Genomic DNA, 22977 nt, shown 5'->3' on the forward strand with positions numbered 1-22977 from the left:
TCAGTTGGTGCGTAGCGAAGTCCGGGATCACTCCCAATAACCCCTTTATTAACCAATCATCGTATTAGACAAATATGTTGACGAGCACAAGGTCCCCTCCAACACCCCACTCACTATCACAAACGATCCCCCCGGGTCCCGCACTTCCCTGGCCCCCACAAGCCCCATCCTCTTGTTCAACAAAATGGCCAACCCCCTCGACTTATTATCAAACCCCGGAGTAAAATACTTGCCCCACCCATCCCTTCCTCAACCTCACCTGATCCTTCACAAGGAGATGTGTCTCCTGTAGAAAAATCACCTCAGCTCTGAAGTTACTTAGTTGCGCAAAAATCCTAGATCTCTTGACCGGTCCATTCAGCCCCCAGATGTTTCACGTCACAACTCTTCCTGGAGGCTTACGCCTCCATTCCCTTCTATCATCCACCATAATTTCCCAGTTCTGCCCTGAGCTGGGGCCCATCCAAGTTGCACCCCCCCCCTCAGTCCATGACCACGCTCAACCTCCAACCCCCATGGCGACCTCTTCGCTACCTCACCTCTGTTCACCAGCATCGCTTGCTAGCGTGGCAACTCCAGCCCGAAGGCCCCCTTACATACCCCCCACTGCACCCCTCCCCTCCACCAGTCCCGCCTAGCCTGTGCAACCGGCCTCTTACCCCGCTAAATTCTCCTCCATCAGCCTGGCAAACATCCTTGAAACATACTTAGTGGCACTCGTTCCTTCCACACCCTCTGGCAGACCCACAATCCGCAATTTCTGCCGTCTGGATCTGTTCTGCTCCTCCACATTCACCCGCAGCGACTTGCATAGATCCCCAGGATCCCAAACGCCACCTCCAAAGACACAATCCAATCGCTCTGGTCGGACACCATCTCACATATTGTCGGCCCTTGCTCCTCGAGGCATTTCTCCACCTGGTCCAAGGACCCTCGCAGAGGTGTCACTGCTCCCTCAACCGCCTTTGACCAGTCGTCATATATTATAGAACATAGAACGATACAGCGCAGTACAGGCCCTTCGGCCCACGATGTTGCACCGACATGGGAAGTCAAAAACTAAAGGCCATCTAACCTACACTATGCCATTATCATCCATATGCTTATCCAATAAACTTTTAAATGCCCTCAATGTTGGCGAGTTCACTACTGTTGCAGGTAGGGCATTCCACGGCCTCACCACTCTTTGCGTAAAAAACCTACCTCTGACCTCTGTCCTATATCTATTACCCCTCAATTTAAGGCTATGTCCCTCGTGCTAGCCACCTCCATCCGCGGGAGTAGGCTCTCACTGTCCACCCTATCTAACCCCCTGATCATTTTGTATGCCTCTATTAAGTCACTTCTTAACCTTCTTCTCTCTAACGAAAACAACCTCAAGTCCATCAGCCTTTCCTCATAAGATTTTCCCTCCATACCAGGCAACATCCTGGTAAATCTCCTCTGCACCCGTTCCAAAGCTTCCACGTCCTTCCTATAATGAGGCGACCAGAACTGTACGCAATAGTCCAAATGCGGCCGTACCAGAGTTTTGTACAGCTGCAACATGACCTCATGGCTCCGGAACTCAATCCCTCTACCAATAAAGGCCAACACACCATAGGCCTTCTTCACAACCCTATCAACCTGGATGGCAACTTTCAGGGATCGATGTACATGGACACCGAGATCCCACTGCTCATCCACACTACCAAGAATTTTACCATTAGCCAAATATTCCGCATTCCTGTTTTTCTTTCCAAAGTGAATCACCTCACACTTCTCTACATTAAACTCCATTTGCCACCTCTCAGCCCAGCTCTACTGCTTATCTATGTCCCTCTGTAACCTGCAACATCCTTCCACACTGTCTGCAACTCCACCGACTTTAGTGTCGTCTGCAAATTTACTCACCCAACCTTCTGTGCCCTCCTCTAGGTCATTTATAAAAATGACAAACAGCAACGGCCCCAGAACAGATCCTTGTGGTACGCCACTCGTAACTGAACTCCATTCTGAACATTTGCCATCAACCACCACCCTCTGTCTTCTTTCAACTAGCCAATTTCTGATCCACAGCTCTAAATCACCCTCAATCCCCAGTCTCCGTATTTTCTGCAATAGACGACCGTGGGGAACCTTATCAAACGCTTTACTGAAATCCATATACACCACATCAACTGCTCTACCCTCGTCTACCTGTTCAGTCACCTTCTCAAAGAACTCGAAAAGGTTTGTGAGGCATAACCTACCCTTCACAAAACTATGCTGACTATCCCTAATCATATTATTCCTATCTAGATGATTATAAATCGTATCTCTTATAATCCTCTCCAAGACTTCACCCACAACAGACGTGAGGCTCACCGGCCTATAGTTACCGGGGTTATCTCTACTCCCCTTCTTGAACAAAGGGACCACATTTGCTATCCTCCAGTCCTCTGGCACTATTCCTGTAGCCAATGATGACATAAAAATCAAAGCCAAAGGCTCAGCAATCTCTTCCCTGGCTTCCCAGAGAATCCTAGGATAAATCCCATCAGGCCCCGGGGACTTATCTATTTTCACCTTGTCCAGAATTGCCAACACTTCTTCCCTACGCACCTCAATGCCATCTATTCTAATAGCCTGGGTCTCAGCATTCTCCTCCACAACATTATCTTTTTCCTGAGTGAATACTGACAAAAAGTATACATTTAGTATCTCGCTTATCTCCTCAGCCTCTACACACAACTTCCCACCACTGTCCTTGACTGGCCCTATTCTTACCCTAGTCATTCTTTTATTCCTGACATACATATAGAAAGCTTTTGGGTTTTCCTTGATCCTACTTGCCTAAGACTTCTCATGTCCCCTCCTTGCTCGTCTTAGCTCGCTCTTTAGATCCTTCCTCGCCTCCTTGTAACTATCAAGCGCCCCAACTGAGACTTTACGCCTCATCTTCACATAGGCCTCCTTCTTCCTCTTAACAAGAGATTCCATATCGTGGGACCAGGCAGGGGTGTCCCCTGTCCCCCCTGCTCTTTGCACTGGCGATTGAACTGCTGGCCATGGCGTTGAGGGAGTCAGGGAAGTGGAGGGGTCTGGTGCGGGGGGGGGGGGGGGGGGGGGGGGGGAGGAGCACCGGGTATCGCTGTATGCAGTCGACTGTTATATGTGGCGGACCCAGAGGGGGGAATGCCGGGGGTGATGGAACTGTTAGCGGAATTTGGGGGCTTCTCGGGCTATAAGCTGAACTTAGGAAAGAGCGAGGTATTTGTAGTGCACCCGGGAGATCAGGAGGAGGGAATTGGGAGGCTCCCCTTCAGGAGGGCAGTGAAGAGTTTCAGGTACCTGGGGGTGCAGGTGGCCAGGAGTTGGGGGGCTCTTCATAAGCTTAACTTCACCAGACTAGTGGAACAGATGGAGGAGGAATTTAAAAGGTGGGACATGGTGCCGCTATCGCTGGCGGGCAGAGTGCAATCCGTCAAAATGACGGTTCTCCCGAGGTTCTTGTTCCTCTTCCAGTGCTTGCCCATCTTTATCCCTAGGGCCTTTTTTAAAAGGGTGACCAGCAGCATCATGGGATTTGTTTGGGCGCATGGCACCCTGAGGGTGAAGAGGGTCTTCTTGGAGCGGAGTAGTGATGGGGGGGGGCTGGCGTTGCCCAACCTCTCGGGGTATTACTGGGCGGCCAACGTGTCGATGGTGCGTAAGTGGGTGATGGAGGGGGAGGGGGCAGCATGGAAATGGATGGAGAGAGCGTCCTGTGGGGATACAAGCCTGGGGGCCCTGGTAACGGCGCCGTGGCCGCTCCCTCCCACGAGGTATACCACGAGTCCGGTGGTGGCGGCTACCATCAAGATTTGGGGGCAGTGGAGGCGACATAGGGGAGAAGTGGGTGGCTCGATGGAGGCTCCGTTAAGGGGGAACCATAGGTTCGTCCCGGGGAACATGGATGGGGGATTTCGGGGATGGTATAGAGCGGGCATTAGACAGCTGAAGGACCTGTTTATCGACGGAAGGTTTGCGAGCCTGGGGGAGTTGGAAGAGAAATTTGGGCTCCCGCCGGGAAACATGTTTAGATATCTGCAGGTAAAGGCATTTGCTAGACGGCAGGTGGAGGGATTCCCTGCGCTCCCCGCGAAGGGGGTGAGTGACAGGGTGCTCTCGGGGGTCTGGGTTGGGGAGGGGAAGATATCCGATATCTACAAGCTTATGCAGGAGAAGGAAGAGGCGTCAGTAGAGGAGCTGAAAACGAAGTGGGAGGGGGAACTGGGGGAACAGATCGAAGACGGGACATGGGCTGATGCCCTGGAGAGGGTAAATTCTTCCTCCTCGTGTGCGCGGCTTAGCCTCATCCAATTCAAGGTGCTGCATAGGGCCCACATGACTGGGACGAGGATGAATAGGTTCTTTGGGGGTGAAGATAGGTGTGCCAGGTGCTCGGGGAGTCCAGCGAACCATGCCCATATGTTCTGGGCATGCCCGGCATTGGAGGAGTTCTGGAAGGGGGTGGCGAGGACGGTGTCAAGGGTGGTGGGATCCAGGGTCAAGCCAGGATGGGGACTCGCGATCTTTGGGGTTGGGGTAGAGCCGGGAGTGCAGGAGGCGAAAGAGGCCGGTGTGCTGGCCTTTGCGTCCCTAGTAGCCCGGCGAAGGATTTTGCTACAGTGGAAGGACGCGAGGCCCCCAAGCGTGGAGACCTGGATCAATGACATGGCGGGCTTTATTAAGCTTGAGAAGGTTAAATTCGCCCTGAGAGGATCGGTGCAAGGGTTCTTTAAACGGTGGCAACCTTTCCTCGACTTTCTGGCTCAACGATAGGGTACTGGGACAGTAGCAGCAGCAACCCGGGGGGGGGGGGGGCGTTGATTATGTTAGCTTATTTTATTTAAATTTGATTTATCTAATTTTAATTTATGGTTAAGTTCTCTTGTTTGGGGGGGGGGGGGGGGAATGTGATACATGTGATGTTACGGTATGGGGGGAATTGTGGGTGTTATGGGGCTGTTAGTTGCATATTACTGCTTTTTGCTATACTTTTTGTTATATTTTCTGCAAAAAATTCCAATAAAAAAATTTAAAAAAAACAAAAAAAAAAAAAAACAAGAGATTCCACTTCTTTGGTAAACCACGGTTCCCTCGCTCGACACCTTCCTCCCTGCCTGACTGGTACGTACTTATCAAGAACATGCAATAGCTGTTCCTTGAACAAGCTCCACATATCCAGTGTGCCCAACCCTTGCAGCCTACTTCTCCAACCTACACATCCTAAGTCATGTCTAATGGCATCATAATTGCCCTTCCCCCAGCTATAACTCTTGCCCTGCGGGGTATACTTATCCCTTTCCATCACTCATGTAAAGGTCACCGAATTGTGGTCACTGTCTCCAAAGTGCTCACCTACCTCCAGATCTAACACCTGGCCTGGTTCATTACCCAAAACCAAATCCAATGTGGCCTCGCCTCTTGTTGGCCTGTCAACATATTGTGTCAGGAAACCCTCCTGCACACATTGGACAAAGAACGACCCATTTAATGTACCCGAACTATATCTTTTCCAGTCAATATTTGAAAAGTTAAAGTCTCCCATAACAACTACCCTGTTATTTTCGCTCTTTCCCAGAATCATCTTCGCCATCCTTTCCTCTGCATCCCTAACTGTCACTTGACAACAGCCCCTCCACAAACCATCTTCAAATTAGGCTGACCGCACTGCACGTATGCAGATTTCCCCAAACAGCTGATCAGTAGCTCTGCTCTGCTGCCCTCTGCTGGATCCTTCATTTGCTGGCGAAATGCAGCCTTGATGAAGCTCATTAACTGCTTCATCTGAGGGTTTCCCACCGACAGTGACTCAACCTCCCTTCCCCTCAGTCAGTCTCGAAATTGGTGCTGCGCCACAGGTCTATCCAACTCCTTAGCCAGGTCTTTAACCTCTTCAGCCAGGACTGATAGCCAGTGGACATGCCAATTTTGGAGAGAACCCGTTCTCCTACACCACTTCTCTGTCGAAACTACCCCATTAATAGATGTAAAAGTGCCCAAACCAACGCCTTTGAGTCAGAGCTGCCTTGTGCATGACCACTCACTCCATGGCCACCACTGGAAGTTTCAAGCAATGTTTTCTTTATGATGCCTGCAAGTGCAGCCAACCTTCCACCTTAAAAGGACTGCACAGTGCAAATGTCAGCCATACATTGCAAACAGAAGTTAGAGGGATCATTGAAGGTAACAGGAGAGATTATTGGCCAAGGTTTATCTATATTTATCCTTACAATCACTCTATACCTGCATCTCCTTTAAAATGATACCACATAGTCCGTGTTGACTGTCCATAGTCTCCCTCGCAAAATGTGTCACTTCACAGTCCTCTGCAATAAATTTCATCCATCACTTGTCTGCCCATGTCTTTCTCACGTTTGTTACAATCTCAGATTCTTTGATCAGAAACTATCAGAGATGCACACTTGCAGGAAATACACTTGTGAAGGAAGATGTGTAGTTGATGATTTCCTATCCATTAAGTTTCATAAAAGGGAAAAATCATATACCGGAAGAGTGCAGATCTCTGCTCTTTACATCAGATTGCGGAAGTCAGTTTATAACCGTTATTGCAACTTATCCGTTCTCAGAATCTCAACTATAGAATTCTTGATCGTGCTCAGTCTTTCCTGCCAGTTAAAGTCTCACGGTTTTTGAAATCAAAATTTGGTGTCATCAAATCACCGACATCTTAATTTACATTGTCTTCTTTTTTATCTTGTTCAACCATGGCGACAAAATATTTTTATTGAACTTTTATCATTTCATACAAGTCACAATCCCAATAGCACCTTTAACAACAATAGCAAAGTAAAAACAAAGGCCATCCCCCCCTCCATAACAGCAATCAACTCCTAAAAAGTGCAATATAAACAACCGCCATCTGAGCCATCGATCAATCCCTTCACCATAAACATGGGCGACACAGTAGCAGAGTGGTTATCATTGTTGCTTCACAGCTCATTGGTCCCAGGTTCGATTCCCGACTTGGGCCACTTTTTCCCTTTATGAAACAGTGCACGTTCTCCCCGTGTCTGCGTCGGTTTCTTCCGGGTGCTCCGGTTTCCTCCCACAGTCCAAAGATGTGCAGGTTAGGTGGACTGGCCATAATAAATTGCACTTAGTGTCCAAAAAAAAGGTTAGGCGAAGTTACTGGGTTGTGGGAATATGGTGGAGGTCTGGGCTTAAGTAGGGTGCTCTTTCCAAGGGCCGGTGCAGACTCAATGGGCCGAATGGCCTCCTTCTATACTGTAAATGCTATGATTCTATGAAACTTGACTTTCTCAAGGTACAAGAACGTCATTAAATCATCCAGCCATACTGCGGTGCTAGACAGTGTCGCCTGTCTCCAACTCAGCAAAATCCGCCTCCGGGCCAGCAAAGAGGCGAATGCCAAACCATCCACCCTCATCTCCGTCTTCAGCTCTGGCTGCTCCCACACCCCAAATACAGCTGCCAAATGACATGGCTCTAGATCTGCATTCAGAATAGTCGATATGGTGTGAAAAGAAAAGGCCCCAGAAAAACCAGGTGCATATGGTGAGAACCGCTCACAATTATCCTCGCCCCATCAAAAACAAAAAAATAGACTCATCCTGGTTTTGGTGAGGTGTGCCCCAAATGCCACCTATTCACAGAATCAGGCTCAGCCTCGCGCAGGGTGACATCGCATTCACCCTACAGGCTTCACCCCACATCTCCTCCTCCATAATGGGTCCCAGCTCCTCCTCCGACCTGGTCTTCATTTCTTCCACCAAAACCTGCTCTTTCCCCATGATCCACCATATATACCCTCCTCCAAACCTACACAAGAGATTATCCACTCCAGCAAGGTCAACTGCGGAGCTTCCGGGAATGTCAAAATGCTCTCCAGCAATGTAGAGGCCTACTTAAAATGCTGACGGAGTTGCCGCCGTATTTTTAACGTGGAGACCACCACCGAGTTCAGAGAACATTTTGCTGGAGCAAGCAGTAGAGAAGCCATTGCCAGCGCCTCCAAGCCCATCCCCTTACAGTATCCTCACTCCATCCTCACCCAAATAACTTCCTGATGCCCAAACCCTCTCCGCATTAGCCGCCCAATAATAACAATACATCAGGTTCGGCAGCAGCACCTGTCCACCTGCCTCACCCACTGTAGGACCTCCTTCCGAATCAGAGGAGTTCTCCCCACCCAAATGAAACCTGTTAAGTCGCTCCACCTCCTGAAAAAAAGACTTTGGTAGAAGAACTGGGAGGCATTGAAACAAGAACATGAAACGTGGCAAAATGACAATGGGCGGCTGTGCCACCTTTGTACATCCACTCTCACCCTACTCACCTGGCTCATAAAATTTAACTTCAAAGTCGAGCCCATTCCTGGGTCATCTGTATCCCCAAATAGTGAAAGCCAGTTCCTGGCGGACAGAACAGCAGCCTCACCAGCCCAGCTCCTCCCCTCAAAGGGCTAACCACAAATACCCACTCTTCCCAACATTCAGTTTATGCCCTGAAGAGGAGGTGAACGGCTTCAATATGCTCAATATATCTCCAATAACTGGCACTGGATTCCTTATGTATAGTAACAAATAATTTGCATATAGGGACACCCTATGCTCTAGTCCCCTCCTCACAATCCCTCTCCACCGAGGCCCTCAAAGTGATTGCCAATGGTTCAATTACCATTGCGAACAGACATAGAACATCCCTGCCTCGTCCCTTATACAGCTTAAAAGACTCCGAACTCCAAGTTGTTCGTTCGCACACTCGCGGATGGTGCATTATATTAATAGCCTAACCCATGACACAAACTCTGGACTGATCCCAAAACCTTCTCCAGCACTGTGAACAGGTAGCTCCATTAAACCCAGTCGGACACCTTTTCTGTGTTCAGAGACACAATTACTTCAGAGTCTGGCCCCAACCCCAGTGCAAAAACCACGTTACGTAACTACCTGACATTAGCCAACAACATTCTACCCTTTGCAAATCCCGTCTGGTCTTCCCCAAGTACCTCCGGGAGGCAAGATTCCAACCTCAACACCAAGACCAAGGCCAAAAGTTTTGCACCTACGTTAAGTAAAGAAATTGGGCAGTACGACCCACGCACCATGAGTCCTTGTCCTTCTTCAGAAGGAGGGACATAGACGCCTGCCCAAGTGTCTCTGGGAGAAACCCCAGCGCCAATGAACTGTTAAAGATCCCCAGCACCAAAGGAGCCAGCTGATCTGCAAACTTATAGAATTCTAACGGAAAGCCATCTGGTCCCGGCACCATACCCGCCTGCATCTTTCCCAAGGCCCTGCGGACCTCCTCCAATTCGGCAGCTCCAATTCTTACCACAACTCCTCCCTCACTTGAAGAAACTCCAATCCTTCCAAGAACTCCACTAGCCCCTGGTTGTCCTCCGGCCTATTGAGCCCCTCATAAAAGGAACAAAACACAGCATTGACTTTTTCCGGGGCAGAGACCAGTCTCCCCACCACCCACTAACCGTGGTGGTATTCTGCCTCTCCGCCTCATTTTATGCAGCACACAAAGGTATTTTTGACATGATTAGAAATAAATTAATAACTCCTCAATTGCTCAGCAGTTAATTACCCCAACAACCTGAACCATTCATACACATCAGGAAGTTCAATTGTCAGCCGGTGAAATTTCTTCTTCTCAGTCATGGTGCAATCATTGGCCTCAACACCTCTGGATTAGGCAGAGGAAAATAAGCCACTGTTCCTAACCTCACCGCTATCCTGTGATCCTTATTTAAGTCAGAAGAGAATGGGATTGGTTTTAGCTGACCAGCCTCCCGAAGGCCACCCGGTGTCAGTGGAGCAATAATTTTGCAAGCAGTACAATGTTTTCAGAAGGAGGAAGAAAAAAAAAATCACAGTGAGAGAATAAGCATTTAAAGACATGCTTACTGGTTTCCAAAGTAGTTGAACAAACTCTTCTGTTTTTCAACGCCTGAAGTGGATTGGGCAATATTCTTTTCTTTGATCACTAAAAGAGGATGCCTTCTGGCCACAGGTGTTATACTGGTGTTAAAACAAAGCCTGCAAAACATAAATCAGGCTCAGTAATTATGAATTACCAGCTTCATAGTGATATAAAAGGTATGAGGTAAACTATTCCACAGAGTTTATATAAAAAAAATACTCAATTTGTAAAATCTGTTTAACTTTCTATCTTGTAGAATAAAAATACATCTCCATTTTTTTCCAGAAGAATGAGTTGATACCAGAAGGTCAGAAAGTTTACTACTGACTTTTAACATCTGCTTAGATCATGGAATCATCATTGTACTCTATTTATACTAAGTCACCAGCTTTCGTACCTCATTTGTGGTTTAAGGTCTTGCAATAAACCTGAAGCATTTGGAGTTGAGTTTATAACTGATGATTCTGCATTATAAGTAATCCCAAATGTTTCCACGGGAGACATATCTTCCTCTGGCATTAGGGTCTTCACAGTAATGAGCAGGGGCTCTTCTCCTTCATCAACACGATCTCTTCTATCACCACCATCAACACTGTCAACACCACCACATACTCTGACTTTATCATTATCTGGTAATACTAGCCGAGGCTCCATTTGCTTACTTGAACTGCAATAGCCTTCAAAGAAAAAACAAAGAAAATGATCACCCTTGTAGAACTTCTACAAACAGCTATTATAAAAATAAATCCAGAATTAATTGAAAAATGAATTCCACTTCAATTTTTACCAAACAATTTGGACCATCCTTTTATTTTTTTGATCTGTAAAGCACAAAGAATAACTGGCGGATGCAAAATGGCACATGACACACGGCAACAGCTACTTATCATTACCAATAATCATTAACAACCACAGATACCAGCAGCATGGGTGAGGCAATGAACTCAGTTGTGATTCAAAGACAAACAACAAATGGCATTGGCAACAGAAAAATATCAAAACATATCACAGTCTGCAACGTTACAGCTTCTTAAAAAGACAAATAAAAAATGTTCTTTTAGTGCACTAAACTTCATTCCTCAAGTGAGCTCCCCCATCAAAAGATCAGCCTTCTTATTTGTAATTGAACTGTCGGTTTTGTCAATGCACCACATTGTTTATAGAGAGCCCTTTATGTTGGGTTCCTACAACATGAAAATAAATCTGAACCTGTGTTCAAAGCGTTATTTTTATATTTTTTAAAAAATGGATTTTCTGCTGAACCTAAAAGGATAGTTGCTTCAATTCACATGACCACATGGATGGCCCTTCCTTCTGGGAGCTACCAGTAAGAGATACAAAAAGAAAATAATTCATCACAACAAAACCAGAGGAAATGCAGACAAACTGGCTTACCCCAACTGGAACTATCATAAGAGAGTAAGGCATGGTAAGGGTCCTTCTTGTCGATTCCCATATTTCCCCTTTCTTTATTTTTGCCATTATCACTTTTGATCCATGGATGCTTAATGGACATTCATCTTTAAGTCAAGCATCTGACAGAATGAGGAATTCAAGAAGTTGCAACATAGTATATGGTGCTGCTATATTTGGGCAACAAAACCCAGACGGTGTGGTACCCGAGAGAAAGGGTGGGACTCGGCATGGTGATATTCTGCCTGGTAACTGGTGGTGATTGAATCCTACTCGAGTGGAATGATTTCTAGAGACCAATGGAAAGCAGAGTTGAGGCCTGGACACACAGGGACAAGGACCTGCTCCCTCTCTTCGTGCTCTCGCTTTCCCCAGAAAGGCTGTGAGTTGATTCATTTCTGATCCTACAGAGAACTTGAATGAATGAATCTACAGTGAAACTATTATAGGCTGCACACAGAGACCTAGATCTGAAAGCTTACTTTGAAGGAAGGTCTGCTTAAAGACAACCATCTGAAACAAAGACTCATTTTCCTTTTACCTAATATTTTCACCTCTCTCCTCCCGTTTTGACTGCTTTGTGTGCATGAATAGAGGGTGAGGATAAGTTAAAGCGGGGGGATTAAGAATGAGTTAATAGTTAACCAGTTGTATTTGCGGTATAATTTCATTATAGTTCTTGTTATAAATAAAATGTAATGGTGTTTAAACTTACACACCTGGTGACTGCAATTATTGGGCAGCCAAGGGCAAAAGACTTTGGGTATTTTTCCAAGAAGTATTAGTTAATTCAATTGTGCTGCAACTCCGGATAAGGGAGGCTGGAATTGACTGTGCCCTTGGTGTCATAACAGAGAGAGATCAAAACTCATCATACTGGAAGAGATGCCAATAACTATTTTGACTCTCTCCGTAGGAGGAACAATGGAACTCTGGCCGGAAGCACAGAAACCGATTGTTAAGTTGCATTCAACCATTAATGCAATATGTCACGTGACCCAAACCTCTAGTGTTTTTGAACAGTTTTAACATTAAATATTTTCCCTCACAAAAAAATTAGCTGTTTAACATCCAACTGGTGAACCACCAAGAAGGAGCTAGCCAGGCAGAAGAATAGTTATTCCTCAAGTCTGTCTTTGCTGGAAGATTTCCCACCATCACCTGCAGAATCAATCCAGTCGGTGTACCACCTGCATCTTGAGGTAAAGTGCATTCTCCAGCTTTGATCTTCAGCTAGCTGACGTCAAATTTCTGCATGAAACAATTCCTCACTAAACTCTGACCCTAGAATTCACATGAACTAATACTCGTTTCTGTGGTTCTTTGGACATCTTTGGACTGTAGGAGGACTGTGGGAGGAAACAGGAACACCTGAAAGACCACCCACGCAGACACGGGGAGAATGTACAAAGTCTACGCAGACAGTGACCAGGGCTGGAATTGAACCCGGCCCCTGGCGCTGTGAGGCCGCAGCCCTAACCACTGTGCCGCCCCTATGATATGAAATCTGAGAAAATCTTCCAACATATAAATCAAAAATCTGACTGTACTTTAAATAAGACTGTAAAATGCAGGAGCAAAAGTAGGCCATTCAGCCCATCATGTCTGCTCCGCCATTCAATAAGATCATGGCTGATCTCAATTCCACTTTCCCACGCATATAATCCTGGATTCCCTTTCTGATTAAATATTTCATAATTTTATATTTAAATCAAATATTTATTTTTTATGTGCAATCTGTTCTAAATTTACTTTTTACTCATTTTTAATTATGTACTTTATTTTGATGGGTTTTATGCACTTGGGTCTCCCCTTGGTCCTAGATTATTCCAGCTCTCTTTCTGTCATCACGAGTCTCATCTTTGAAGATGTCTATTCTTGATTTTAGATTTCGGCAAGCCTTTGCTAGCACATTCAAGAAAAAAAACAGGAAGTTCGGTTTGTTAGCTGCTAGACTTATGCCTTTTAGTGTACACTCAATCAGAAAGTCGTGGACAGTATTGAAATATCCAGAAAATGTGTTTAGAAAGTTAAGAGTTATGTACTTTACATTCTTTCACACAACTCCGTGCAACATAAATTGTTAGAGCCTATTAAATCTATCCTTCAGTGATTTCAAACCGATTCTTCAATCAGACAGTTTACTTTGAATCGACCAGTCTTTCTTTATATTCCAGAAAAGACTTGTTGTATTTGAATACCTGATCATAAAATTAAAGAAGTTCAGTTTGCATATAACTGACCAATTACACAGCAGTGTTTAAGATTCCCTCTCCAATCTGTACCTGACAAACTCTGCAATATTTCATGTTAAGACTGCACCCATCGGCAGCACGGTGGCGCAGTGGTTAATGCTGCTGCCGCCGAAGTCCCAGGTTCGATCCCGACCCTGGGTCACTGTCCGTGTGGAGTTTGCAGATTCTCCCCGTGTTTGCATGGGTTTCACCCCCACAATCCACGCATGTGCAAGGTAGGTGGATTGGCCCTTAATTGGGGAAAATGAATTGGATGCTCTAAATGTATTTTTAAAAAAGACTGCACTCATCAAACCAGTAAATGCAACAAGCTGCTGAGTCAACATTACTACAAAAGGACCAACTGAAGCAAGTGGTACAAACCATTGTTTTCCTTTTTCTTGTTTGTGGACGATCCCTTAACATGACAAGATTGGTTATTTTCTGGTAGCTGCAACTGTGATTTGACAGATGATCTCTAGGAGGAAGAAAATGTTTTTACAAAAAGCATACAATAAAACACACCTTTGTCGAATACATAACACAAATATCCTTGTGGCAATATATTCTTCTATCTCTTAACAAAATAGCAATCCTAAATATAATCCACAATTTTACCATATTAGAAAAAATTCCACAGCTATTGCATAATATAAAAATCCAATAAAGGACAAGAGATTGGAGAAAAATCAGAAATTAATGATGTAGACACCATTTAAGATTTTAACAAAGTAATGAATCTAGTCACCTTTTTACCCTGAAGATTTTTTGAAGATTCCTTTACTGGGGTTTTCGCCTTAGAAGTGTGAGGTGTAGAATCCAGTCGTGAACGACTATTATTAATGCTGTCTGATAAAATGGTTAAAAAATAATACCTGTAAATTATATTTTCAGTCTTTCATAACAATGTCTAATTTCAAACATGAATTATAAAAGTTGTCAACAATGCTGCAGCAATATGACTACAGAATGAACAAAAAGTGTATTTCCCAACCCAAATTTATTGTTAGTATTCAGATTAATATTTATCCAGCTGTGGTTTGAGGATTTCTTAATAACAGATGGTCATAACTGGAACATGGCAATGCCATCATAAAGAAGTTGCATTCTTGGCAGAAATAGGATGCAATGCAAATGAAAAGATAAAAATAGTCCTTTGTGACAAAAGTTTTAGATACATGGTATAAAGGTGACTTTCAAAAGCTGGAGCGAGGATGAGGGCAGTCTTTTTCCACTAAATTTCCAGATGGAGGTCAAAGGCCAGCTGTCTGCAAGAATCACGGCTAATTCTTAGATCTGAAAATGGGCCATTATGTTACAGCTTTACTCTAATTATGCTTATTTAAATCATTACAATAATGCCAGCTTGTATTTATTTATTTTTTAAAATAAATTTAGAGAATCCAATAATTTATTTTCCCCAATGAAGAGACAATTTAGCGTGACCATTCCACCCACCCAGTACATTGTTTTGGGTTGTGAGGGCAAGACCCGCACAGACACAGGGAGAAAGTGCAAACTCCACACGGACAGTGACCTGGGACCGGGATCGAACCCGGGTCCTCGGTGCTGAGACAGCAGTGCTAACCACTGAGCCACCATGCTGCCCTGGGCTCCAGCTTGTATTTATAAAGCACCTTAAGAAAAGCCCAAGGTACTTCACAGGCGCATTATAAACAAATGCATTTCAGCCGTGTAAAGAGATGTCAGAGCAGATGACCAAAAGCTTGGGCAAATGTAGGATTGAAGGGTCTTTTGAAAAAGAGTCATTGGACTTGAAACGTTAGCTCTTTTCTCTCCCTACAAATGCTGCCAGACCTGCAGAGCTTTTACAGCATTTTCTCTTTCGTTTCAGATGCCAGCATCCGCGGTAATTTGCTTTTTTGTAAGATTGAAGGCTTGTCTTAAAGGAACATTGTAAATTAGAGAGGATTAGAAAGGAATTTCAGAGTTTAGGACACTGGCACTTTCATAGAATTTCATAGAACAGTGCAGAAGGAGGCCATTCAGCCCATCGAGTCAGCACCAGCTCTTGGAAAGAGCATCCCACCCAAGGTCAACAACTCCACCCTATCCCCATAACCCAGTAATCCCACCCAACACTAAGGGCAATTCTGGATACTAAGGGCAATTTATCATGGCCAATCCACCTAACCTGCACATCTTTGGACTGTGGAAGGAAACCGGAGCACCCGGAGGAAACCCACGCACACACGGGGAGGATGTGCAGACTCCGCATAGACAGTGACCCAAGCCGGAATCAAACTTGGGACCCTGGAGCTGTGAAGCGATTGTGCTATCCACAATGCTACCGTGATGCCCCTAATTTAATGCATGGCCACCAATAATGGAACTAAAATCATGGATGCTCCAGATGCACACACATCCCATGGATTGTGGGGCTGGAGGAGATCAGGGAGAAGTTACACCAGGGAGCAATTAGAATTTTATTTTTTTTTAATTGCTTAACTGGGCACTAGTGTAGGTCAGCAAGCAAGATGGGTGAATGGGATTTTGTGCAAGTTACATTAGGGTAGCAATGCTTGTACGACCTCACGTTTAAGGAGGGTAAGAAGTGGAAGGCTGGCCAGGAGTACAACAGAACAGTCAAGTCTCAAGTAACAGGAACAAACTTCGGCAAGACCAGGACAAGGTTTTCCCAATTATTCAGCATGTAACACTCTGCGTGGGATGCACGGATGTGCCTTAAAATTGACTGGTTCCCCCACAAGCAGAATGATATTGGTACCATGAAAACAACTGAGTAAAGCTACAGGACTGATATTAGCTTAGCAGTGCTCTGCTACTAAGATAGGCTGGGGTTTACTCAGAAAAATATTTGATCGAGTCCTTCAAAATATTGAAAGCATTATGCTCAGTTGAAGTGGGCAGGCTTTTCAAGTTAAATAGATTTGGAAGGACAGGGGCCAAAATATGAAAGTATACATGATGCGAGGGCATACTCCTTCTCAGAAAGAAGTAGTCAACCAATTTCACAAATTCCCAATACGTGCAACAAGAGCATGTTTTCTACAGAATTCAAAATGAAACTGAATGAGTTCTTGAAAGTGGCCAACAACTTTACATGTAGACAGTAGGTTGGGTCATTAAGGGTTGTGTCATCTATCCATGTGGTCTCCTGATATTTTAAGGCGTCAAGACAGGAATTTTCCATGCTTTTGTTCAAAATTAACCTGGCGTTTTGTGACCACTCCCAGAGGATTGTGCACATATATTTTTTTTTAAATGGTTTTCATGGGGTGCAGGTATTAGCGGCAAGGCCTATATTTGCTGTCCATCGGGACAGCCCTCGAGAGGATGGTGATGAGCTGCCTTCTTGGCTCCACAGCAATCCATGTGGTAGGAACACCACAGTGCTGTTAAGAAGGGAGTTTGAGTATTTTGACCCAGCTTCAGTGAAGTAATGATGATATATCAGGCCAGTGTGCCTTGGAGGGAACTTGCAGGTCATGGTGCTCATCTACTGCCCTTTATCTTCTCGGTGGTAGAAGTTGTTGGTTTGAAAGGTACTGCACAGCAGCCTTGGTGAGGTGCTACAATGCATCTTGCAGTTGGTACATACTACTGAAATGGTGGGCGCGATTCTCCGCAACGGCCGACACTGGCTTGAAACCCGAGTGTTTCACGACGGCGTCGGAGGCCGTTCCTCACCCCCTATTCCCCCCCTCGGGGCTAGGAGAGGCGTTGCGGGGAACTCGGCCGCCAGGTCTTGACGCTGGCATCAAGGCGACGCGCCAAGAATGACGCGGCCGGCGGTGCCTAAGTGACGTCAGCCGCGCATGCGCAGGTTGGCCGACTCCAACCCGCGCATGCGCGGTTGCCATCTTCCCCTCCGCTGCCCCACAAGACGTGGCGGCTTGATCTTGCGGGGAGGCGGAGGGGAAAGAGTGCGTCTCTTAGAGACGCCGGCCCAACGATCGGTGGGTACCGATCGCGGGCCAGTCCCCTCCCGAGCACGGCCGTGGTGCTCAATCCCATCTCCGCCCCCCACAGGCCCCAAACTTACCTTTCGCGCGACGTACACGCCGGCAGCGACCAGATGTGGTTGCCGCCGGCGTGAACAGGTCGGGAACGTCAGGTCGCTCGGCCCATCCGGGCTGGAGAATTGCGGGTCGCCGTGAACAACGACGACCTGCGATTCTCCGAGCGGCGTGTCGCATATTTTGGGGGCGGTGGGAGGTGCCAGAGCGGCCATCCCGCGATTCTCCCACCCGGCCTGGGGAGCGGAGAATCGTGCCCTGTGTGTCAGTGGTGGAGGGAGTGAATATTCAAGGTGGTGGATGGGATGTCATCAAGCGGGCATCACACTCCCAACGTGTGCCATGCAGCTGGTGAGTTATTCTCCTCAGAATTTCCAGCCTCGAAACTGCTCCTGTAGCCACAATATTATATGGCTGGTCCAGTTCAGTTTCTGGTCAATGATAACCCCAAGCACTTAATAGTGAGGGATTCAGCGATAGTAATGCCATTGAACGTGATTCCCCTTGTTGGAGATGGTCATTATCTAGCAGTTGTGTGGCATGAATGTGACATGTCACTTATCAGCCCAAGCCTGAATACTGTCCAGGTCTTGCCGAATATGAGCTTCAGTAACAGAGGTCGCAAGCGGCGCTGAACATTGCGTGAACATCGCCACTTCTGACCTTTTGATGGTGGGAAAGTAATTGATAAAGGAGCTGAAGATGTTTGGGCTCAGGGTACTCCTCCAAGGGACTCCTGCAGTGATGCCATGGGACTGAGGTGATTAAACTCTAATTCCTACAATCACCCTGCTTTGTGCTTGGTATGATTCTACACAGTGTGGAGTCCCCCCCACCCGATTCCCATTGACTTTATTTTGCCAGGGCAGCTTGATATCCCACTCGGCCAAATACTGTCTCGGTGTCAAGGACAATTGGCCTCACCGTACCTCTTTAGTTTAGCTCTTTTGTCCATGTTTGGACCAAGGCTGTAATGAGGTAAAGGACTGGGTGGCTCTGGTGGAACCCAAACTGAGCATCAGTGTGCAGGTTATTGCTGCTGTCCATGTGCTGCGTGGTGGCACTGTCAACAACACCTTCCATGATTGAGGGTGGTAATTGACTGGATTGTATTTGTTAAAACCAGATGAGAAGGTGGGAATAGACTCATCTCTATTTAACCTCCTCAGTGTCTTTTTCTTGAGGATATGCCTTTTCCCAATCACAATGCAACTGACATCTCCTTACACGGCTGAATCGCATTTTCTTTATAAAGTACCTTGGGCTTTTATTTTTTTTTTAAATAATTTTTATTCAAGATTTTCAATAACAAATTTTCTCCCCACAATTTAAAACAAATAAGGCGTGTTTCCACACCAACACAAGAAAATAACTCACCCCCCCAAAATAAATAACAAAAAACCAACAGCAATTAAGGGGCAGCAGGGTAGCATGGTGGTTAGCATAAATGCTTCACAGCTCCAGGGTCCCAGGTTCGATTCCCGGTTGGGTCACTGTCTGTGTGGAGTCTGCACGTCCTCCCCGTGTGTGCGTGGGTTCCTCCGGGTGCTCCGGTTTCCTCCCACAGTCCAAAGATGTGCGGGTTAGGTGGATTGGCCATGCTAAATTGCCCGTAGTGTCCTAATAAAAGTAAGGTTAAGGGGGGGTTGTTAGGTTACGGGTATAGGGTGGATACGTGGGTTTGAGTAGGGTGATCATGGCTCGGCACAACATTGAGGGCCGAAGGGCCTGTTCTGTGCTGTACTGTTCTATGTTCTATGTTAATACAAGAAAGAAGAAAATAACAACATCGCAAACCCACCGCCACAAAAACAAACCCCCTAACCATTTCCACCCCCCCCCCCCCCCCCCCCCCCCCAAATTGCTGCTGACCACTCTCTACCCCTTTGCCAGGAAGTCGAGAAAGGGCTACCACCGCCGAAAGAGCCCAGGCCTCCGAACTCGGGGGCCGCGTATCCCTCCACTGTAACAGAATCCTGCACCGGGCTACTAGAGACGCAAAGGCCAGAATGCCGGCCTCTCTCGCCTCCTGCACTCCTGGCTCTGAAGCTACCCCAAAGATCGCGAGCCCCCAACCCGGCTTGACCCTAGAGCCGACCACTTCCGACAAAGTCCCCTCCACCCCCTTCCAAACCTCTCCAAGGCCGGACAAGCCCAGAACATATGGGTGTGGTTCGCCGGGCCTCCCGAACACCTCCCGCACCCGTCTTCCCCTCCGAAGAACCGGCTCATCCTTGTCCCTGTCATGTGAGCCCTATGCAGCACTTTCAGCTGAATTAGGCTGAGCCGTGCGCAAGAGGAGGAGGAATTCACCCTCTCCAGGGCATCCGACCACATTCCATCTTCAACCTCTTCCCCATGCTCTTCCTCCCACTTCACTTTGAGCTCTTCTACTGAGGCCTCCTCCTCCTCCTGCATCAGCTGGTAAATAGCCGAGACCTTTCCTTCACCGACCCACGTCCCCGAAAGCACCCTATCTTGCACCCCCTTGGCGGCAGCCGCAGAAACTCCGCCACCTGCCTCTTAACAAATGCCCTGACCTGCATATACCTAAAAGCGTTCCCAGGGGGGAGGTTCCACTTCCCCACCAGCTCCTCCAGAGTCACGAACTTCCCATCCAGGAAGAGATCCCCAAACTGTCTGATGCCTGCCCTGTGCCAACTCCCAAATCCCCCACCCGTTCTCCCCGGCGCAAAACGGTGATTGCCCCATATCGGGGCCCAAACTGAGGCCTTCACTTCCCCCTATGCCGCCTCCACTGTCCCAAGATTTTAAGGGACGCAACCACCACCGGACTCGTAGAGTACTTTGCCGGGAGCGAGTGGAAGTGGGGCCGTCACCAAAGCCTCCAGACTCGTACCTGCACAGGACACCACCTCCAATCTCTCCCATGCGTCACCCTCCCCTTCCGTCACCCACCTGCGAATCATCGCCACGTTCGCCGCCCAATAATATCCACACAGGTTGAGCAGCGCCAGGCCCCCTACCTCCCTTCTTCGCTCCAAAAATACCCTCCTTACTCTCTGGGCCTTCCACGCCCACACGAACCCCAGAATCGACTTATTCACCCTTCTGAAAAAAGCCTTTGGGATCAATATGGAGAGGCACTGGAAAAGAAACAAAAACCTCGGGGGCACCGTCACCTTAATCGACTGGACCCTGCCCGCCAACGAAAGCGGTAGCGCGTTCCACCTCCTAAACTCCTCCTCCATTTGCCCCACCAGCCTCGAAAAGTTAAGCCTATGCATGGCCCCCCAGGTCCTAACCACCTGGACCCCAAGATACCTAAAGCTCCTCTCAGCCCTCTTCAACGGGAGTTCACCTATCTCCCTCTCCTGATCCCCCGGGTGCAGGACAAACAGCTCACTTTTCCCCAAATTGAGCTTGGAGACAAGTCCGCCGACCTCCTCCCATTCGTCACCACACTCGCCACCGGGGAGCTGTACAGCAACCTCACCCAGCTGATGAACCCCTCATCAAACCCAAACCTCCGCAACACCTCCCACAGGTAACTCCACTCCACCCTATCAAAAGCTTTCTCCGCATCCATGGATGCCACTATTTCTGACTCCCTAGCCGCCGGCACCATCATCATGAATTAAGGAGCCTCCGCACGTTGGCATTCAGTTGTCTCCCTTTTACAAACCCCATTTGATCCTCATGAATCACCGTCGGGACCACATCCTCCTGGACAGCACCTTCGCCAACAACTTGACATCTACATTAAGGAGCGGGATCGGCCTGCAAGACCCACACTGAAGGGGGTCCCGCTTCAGGAGCAAAGAGATAATTGCCCTGGACATCGTTGGGGGCAGAGCCCCCCCCCCCCCCCCCCCCCAGCCTCATTCAGCGTCCTCACAAGCAGAGGGCCCAGCAAATCTGAAAATTTCTTGTAAAATTCCACCGGGAACCCGTCAGGCCCCGGGCACTTTCCCTGTCTGCATACTTCCCAAAGCCGCCACCAGCTCCTCCAACTCGATTGGGGTCCCCAAACCCTCCACCCACTCGTCCCCCACTCTTGGGAACTCTAGCCTATCCAAAAAGCGGTCCATCCTACCTGCTTCCCTGGGGGGCACCGCCCGGTACAGCCCCTCGTAAAAGGATCTGAACACCCCATTGATGTCCTTTCCACCCTGCACCAAGTTCCCACCTGCATCCGTGGCTCCCCCAATTTCTCTAGCTGCCTCCCGCTTCCAGAGCTGGTGAGCCAACATCCGACTTGCCTTCCCCCCGTACTCCTATACCGCCCCCCCTGCGCCCTCCTCCACTGCGCCTCTGCCTTCCGGGTGGTTAGAATGTCAAATTCCGCTTGGAGATTGCGCCGCTTCCTCAAAAGCCCCTCCTCCGGGGTGTCTGCATATCTCCTATCCACCCTTACCATTTCCTCCACCAGCCTCTCCCTCTCGCCTCTCCCCGTGGGCCCGAATAGATATCAGCTCCCCTCTGACTACTGCCTTTAGCGCTTCCCAAACCACCCCAACTTGCACCTGCCCGTTATCATTGGTTTCTAGATACCCCTCTATGCCCCTACGGATCCGCCCGCACACTTCCTCCTCTGCCAAAAGCCCCACGTTCAGCCTCCACAGCGGGCGCTGAACCTTCCCCTCCCCCAGCTTCAGATCCACTAAATGTGGGGCATGATCGGAAATGGCTATCGCCGAATACTCCGCCCCCACTACTCTCGGGATTAGCGCCCTGCTAAGCACAAAAAAAATCAATCCGGGAGTACGCCTTATGAAAATGGGAGAAAAAGGAGAACTCCCTAACCCCCGGCTCCAAAAACCTCCAAGGGTTCACCCCCCCCCCCCCCCCCCCATCTGATCCATGAACCCCCTCAGCACCGAGGCCGCTGCCGGCCTCCTGCCCGTCCTAGACTTTGAGCGATCCAGAGTTGGATCCAGCACCGTGTTAAAAGTCCCCACCCAGGATCAATCCCCCTGTCTCCAGGTCCGGGATGAGGCCCAGCATTCGCCGCATGAAGCCCGCATCGTCCCAGTTGGGAGCATAAACATTAACCAAGACCACCCTCTCCCCCTGAAGTCTCCCACTCACCATCACATATCGACCTGCACTATCCGCCACCACTTTGGACGCAACAAACGACAGGCTCTTACCGACCAAAATTGCCACCCCGCGGTTCTTCGCATCAAGCCCCGAGTGAAACACCTGTCCCACCCAACTTTTTCTTAGCCTCACCTGATCTGTAACTCTGAGGTGCGTCTCCTGGAGCATAGCCACATCCGCTCCCAACCCCCTCAAGTGAGCCAAGACCCGGGATCGCTTCACCGGACCATTCAGCCCCCTCACGTTCCATGTGACCAGCCGAACCCGGGGGGCCATCCCCCTCCCCCGATCAGCCATAGCTCTTCCTCAACCCGCCACGCGCCCAGGGAACCCCCCAAGCCAGC

The 22977-nt window shown here is 48.0% G+C and overlaps 1 protein-coding gene across 2 annotated transcripts in view; it reads right to left on the reverse strand.

Annotated features, from left to right (window-relative positions):
- The window catches only part of LOC119970187, a 143989-nt gene that overhangs the window by 95420 nt on the left and 25592 nt on the right, over window positions 1–22977 (reverse strand). For both annotated transcript variants that reach the window (XM_038804407.1, XM_038804404.1), the window contains exons 4-7: window positions 14317–14417; window positions 13953–14046; window positions 10319–10598; window positions 9906–10037 (exon numbers count right to left, since the gene is read on the reverse strand). In XM_038804407.1, coding sequence (XP_038660335.1) covers window positions 9906–10037; window positions 10319–10598; window positions 13953–14046; window positions 14317–14417 — 607 coding nt within the window. The remainder of the gene's footprint in view (window positions 1–9905; window positions 10038–10318; window positions 10599–13952; window positions 14047–14316; window positions 14418–22977) is intronic.

Source organism: Scyliorhinus canicula, chromosome 8, assembly GCF_902713615.1.
Source record: "Scyliorhinus canicula chromosome 8, sScyCan1.1, whole genome shotgun sequence".
Taxonomy (NCBI): domain Eukaryota; kingdom Metazoa; phylum Chordata; class Chondrichthyes; order Carcharhiniformes; family Scyliorhinidae; genus Scyliorhinus; species Scyliorhinus canicula.